General features: G+C 35.1%; 1 protein-coding gene across 1 annotated transcript in view; it reads right to left on the bottom strand.

The window, feature by feature from the left end:
• Positions 1-4413, bottom strand: part of TMPRSS15 (transmembrane protease, serine 15) — a 55150-nt gene that overhangs the window by 1483 nt on the left and 49254 nt on the right. The window contains 4 exon segments of the mRNA XM_010288527.1: positions 355-494; positions 1412-1507; positions 1738-1919; positions 3841-4015. Of these exon segments, the coding sequence (XP_010286829.1) occupies positions 355-494; positions 1412-1507; positions 1738-1919; positions 3841-4015 (593 nt within the window).

Raw genomic sequence — 4413 nt, 5'->3', positions numbered from 1 at the left:
CTGTCCCTGCATGAAGAATTTCTGAGACTTCAATCTGTGTGTATTTTTGTGCTTTTCCCTAAGCTTGTTCCTCTTGCCTTCATGGAATTACTCAGCAGTAATTATTCAAAGCTTAGTGCAGAAAATTTCCAGTCCTCACGTTTATCTCCCTCCATGGTTGTCTATGCCAAGATGATACAAAATAGATTTTTATGTATTCAAGTCGTATCACAATTATTAAATGGGGAAAATACTGTGAATTATATTAATGGACAATAATTGTCCTGGTTTTAATGATTGAAGGACCAGGGAGCATTTTATCCAGTAATTAGATGTGGTATATGCTAGCAGTGGAAATGAGACTCTTGTATTTACCTGACAGGAATCTACTCCTCCTATGTCATATCCCGCACAGATCATATTCTCAGTAATACTATATTCTGGCATCCATTGTTGGCATTTTTCATTTGAAATGAGAGGCACCTCTGCTTCTTGCAATATGTCTGAAGAGGGACCTGATGAAAGTACAAAGTATGTTTACTGCTGTAATAAATATGTACTTCCCACTTGGAACACCGATGGTTTTGTTCCTGTTCCAGCATGCTGGGCACGCTACCGAGCAGCAGGAAGCCCACCCTCAGCACTCTATTATTCAGGTTTTATATCCCTGTAACACAGTCACTGATTAAATGGTGCTCATTAACTGAATCCTGTCTTTCATTTGTGTAGTGGGACTGAATTTGGTTATAATTAAATCAAGATTACTAAAATCAATGACTATGAACTCACTGTGGGGAGATCTAAGGGATAATTAAGGACTTAGGAGCTTGGATTGTCCAATGTTTCCTCACTGTTCATTGTGTAACTTTGAGTATTTCAAGTTTTTATGATAATTTCTGTTACTAATTCCTACCCAAAATTTTAAATGCAATGTTATTCTGAAAATGTAGAATCAAATACATACAAGTAACTGGAAGTGAAATGGCATGTTCATTATTTCACAGAGACTCCAAATCTGGAACATGTGATATACAAAACAGAATATACATTTCACACTACAGTCAGTATGCCTGATTTCTGGGGAAAATAATTTGCAGATTGTCAGAAAGATTAATCTTCCTCCTCCTCCACCCAATATCTGGAAATGTACATATTTCATATTGAGAAAAGTAGTCATCATAACTTCTAAGGGGATGCAATAAGGTTTTTTTAATAATTGAATGATCTTAGATACGTATATTTTTTCTAATAAGTATGTTATAACTCCATTACTTTGCTTTAGAGAAGGAACAGTGGAGGGGGATACTTCCCAAATTTTCATATGGAGGAGTACCTCTCTAAAGTATTTGACCTTAGTAACCCCTGTGGAATCGGGAGCAAGCTTTCCCTCATAGCTTCATGCCTGTCATAATTTTCCGAGCAGATGACGCACCTTCATTCATAATACTACCCCAGCCAGCAATAGAGCAGTTAATTCCTGGTAGAAACCACTGATTTTTTTCTGGTAAGCAGATAGGTTGTATGTAATCTGTAAATGAGAAACAAGCAATCAATTTCAACCTCTTCCCTGTATTCAGGTTTTTATGAAGTCACATAAGAAAATGTTCATTAGTTCAAACCCACTTTTTGGGCAAGATATCCAGGATGTATGATTAGGTTGTAAAAAATGTACAGCCACCCCATCACCCTCATATGTTTAGCACAGTTAGAGTTTTGCATAATAAAGTAAATCTGTTTTATGGACAAATAACAACTCACCTGTGTATTGCACTTTGTATTGAAGGTGCATGAGAGCAATATCACTATCTTTTGTATGCTTCATGTAATGAGGATTTATAACTATTTGATCGATGTTTCGAACTACTGTGGGAGGCTGTGTCATATCTGATTGGTCATACAAGCCAAGAACTGCTTTCCATTGAGATGGTTTTAATTGCCTCCTAGAAGTTGCAAGGAATATTCACAATTAGGAATGATTAATGAAAGTTTTGAAAAATATGTTAGCTAAAATGCTAATCTTTAACCTCATGGTAATTCATAGCATTTGCACGTTTTGTCAAAATAAATAGAATGTAGCAGATGTGCTTACAATTTTGTGATAGTAATACTATCTTAAACAGCCACACTCTAGAAATATGTGGTTGATTCTTTATGTTAAGCTTATAATGCATTATTTATAAAGAATTAATCAGACAGTAGTACAGAGGAGGAAAATACATTAACTAAATTAGTATGGCTTTTTAAACTCTGTGAAGAATACTGCTGACTGCTTACCAGGCAATTAATATTGGTCCTACTTAGAAAATTACTACGGAATATCTAAAGAATAATAGGTCCAAAATGTCATTGGAAATACTGCAGCTCATAGACTCAGAAAATTGGTCTCTTAATTTTTTAATCTGAATCGAAAAACATATGGTAAAACAAAATATGATATAATCTGCAATTTTTGCAGAGTTATGCATGCTGGTTTCAGGTTGTATTTAAGTTAGAGAACTTAATTATTTGCTATTTTTTAATCAAACAGTTCATAGTTTCAAAAAAACATTTTCAGCCTGATTGTTGTACAGAATTGGTTTCTGCCGATCTTTTGGGTTGACATCAAGAGGTTATCTTGTTCTAAACTAGGTACGTTTAAGTTAAATGTTCAGAATTAAGGTGTGAAACTGCAAGCTCCCACTTAGGAAAATTCCAGCAAAGTCAAGATGATAAAATGAGATTGAAGTGAAAACAGAAAGGTGATTTAAGAGTAAAGGAAGTACCAAGACAGGTGTGGATTTATTGTGTGAAAACTAAGAGGGCTTGATCCTTCTCATATCAGTGGGGAATATAGCTCCTGTCATGCCATGAGGAAGCATTAATGTATTGGCATAGTCTCCACTGCCTTACTACTTAGCTATTTATAATGAAAGCTCTACTGTAATTTTGAATATTAATGTTTCTTTTTTTGCCATTCCAGTTTCTAGGTATCTTCTACAGCACTTGTTTTTATTATAGATGTTATGGAAGCAAACCCTAGAAAATACTTAAATATGCATCACTTCTTTGGATGGTATAAATAACACCATCTAAAGGATATCCAGTATTGCCTAATCAATGCACATAAATCAAGATTCGTTCCAATGACGCACAGTAAATCTTGATCAATGTATGATAATATACAGGAGGAACAGGCAATACTGAGTTTATCTTTATGAGGTATGATGTCATCCTTTATACCACTGGCAGAGATTCAACTAATTAATAGAGGTCCACATTAATTATGGGTTAAGTGCAAATGCTCAGTATTGATACCATATATTTAAAGTGCAATTCTTCATTGTTCGGAAAACGCTGCTTAGTTTCCATGATTCTCTGCTTTAAAGTAAGGACTGAGGGTTTACCAGAAAGTAAAGGACCCTTTAGCTGAGCCCACAAGTGATTCAAAACACAGCAGTTAAACAGTGAGTTGTTAATTTTTTGTATGTGTCACAAATTATTCATAATCTGATACCTCCGTAGTGAACCTGCACATAGAATGTGTTTCATCGTCACTAAAATCGAAAAGAAAAGATATGGCATGGATGTCATATGGCCATCTCAGCTAGTTGGAAAGATGCCCTGGAGTCAGTTGAGAGAAAGAGGCACTTGTGGTTTTTTATTAATTTCATTCTAAAGTAAACATCTAGAAGCTCTCTAAGAAGTGCCACTCCCCAGTGATTTCAGTATGATCCTTTGAAAGTGTGTTTTGCTCTGTACAGGTTTGATCGATGGCTGAGGTCATACGTCAGCCCAGCTCTACTGATGATTATCCACCATTTGGATACTTGCACGTTGTGGGCGTATCGGAATGTGTTAGCTTATGAGTGTGATGAACATTACCCATATACACAGTGTGCTGCTGTCACCAGCCATTCACCGCTGACAAGGGAAGCTCCACAAAGAGGTCTGAAATTAAAATGGAGTGAAACTATCCAAGGCCAAGCCTCTCTTCTGGCATCACTTCCACCTACAATCCTTGTTCCATTGTTCTGAGTTACCAGGTGTATTCCACAAGCTAAAATTAAAAAAAGAAAAAAAAAGAAAGATTTTTAGGGGAATATAGCATGTTTTATCAGACTAGCTAATATTTTTGGAAAAATAGGCTTTGTAGTAACTGAACTGCTATTCAAAGATACTATTATGGTGGAAAAAACTTTGGCTTTTTATAACTGAAATCAAGATGTGACTTTATAACTTGGATTTAGATGTGTTCTTTCCCCATACCTTCTGGAGTTTTTATAAATATTTTCAGTATTTTTATATATATATCTGTTTATATATATTTTCAAGTATATCTCTAGTGTCTAGTTAACTCTGAAAACAAGTGAAGACTGAAAATTTTCCTGTGTTTATATCATTACAAGTATAGCTTTTGTAGTCCATTCCCTAACCTTTAAATTCAAACTATAAACA

The sequence above is a fragment of the Phaethon lepturus genome, unplaced genomic scaffold, assembly GCF_000687285.1.
Source record: "Phaethon lepturus isolate BGI_N335 unplaced genomic scaffold, ASM68728v1 scaffold4686, whole genome shotgun sequence".
Classification (NCBI taxonomy): Eukaryota; Metazoa; Chordata; class Aves; order Phaethontiformes; family Phaethontidae; genus Phaethon; species Phaethon lepturus.
The sequence above is the reverse complement of the archived record's forward strand: the minus strand, read 5'-3'. Positions and strand labels throughout refer to the sequence as shown.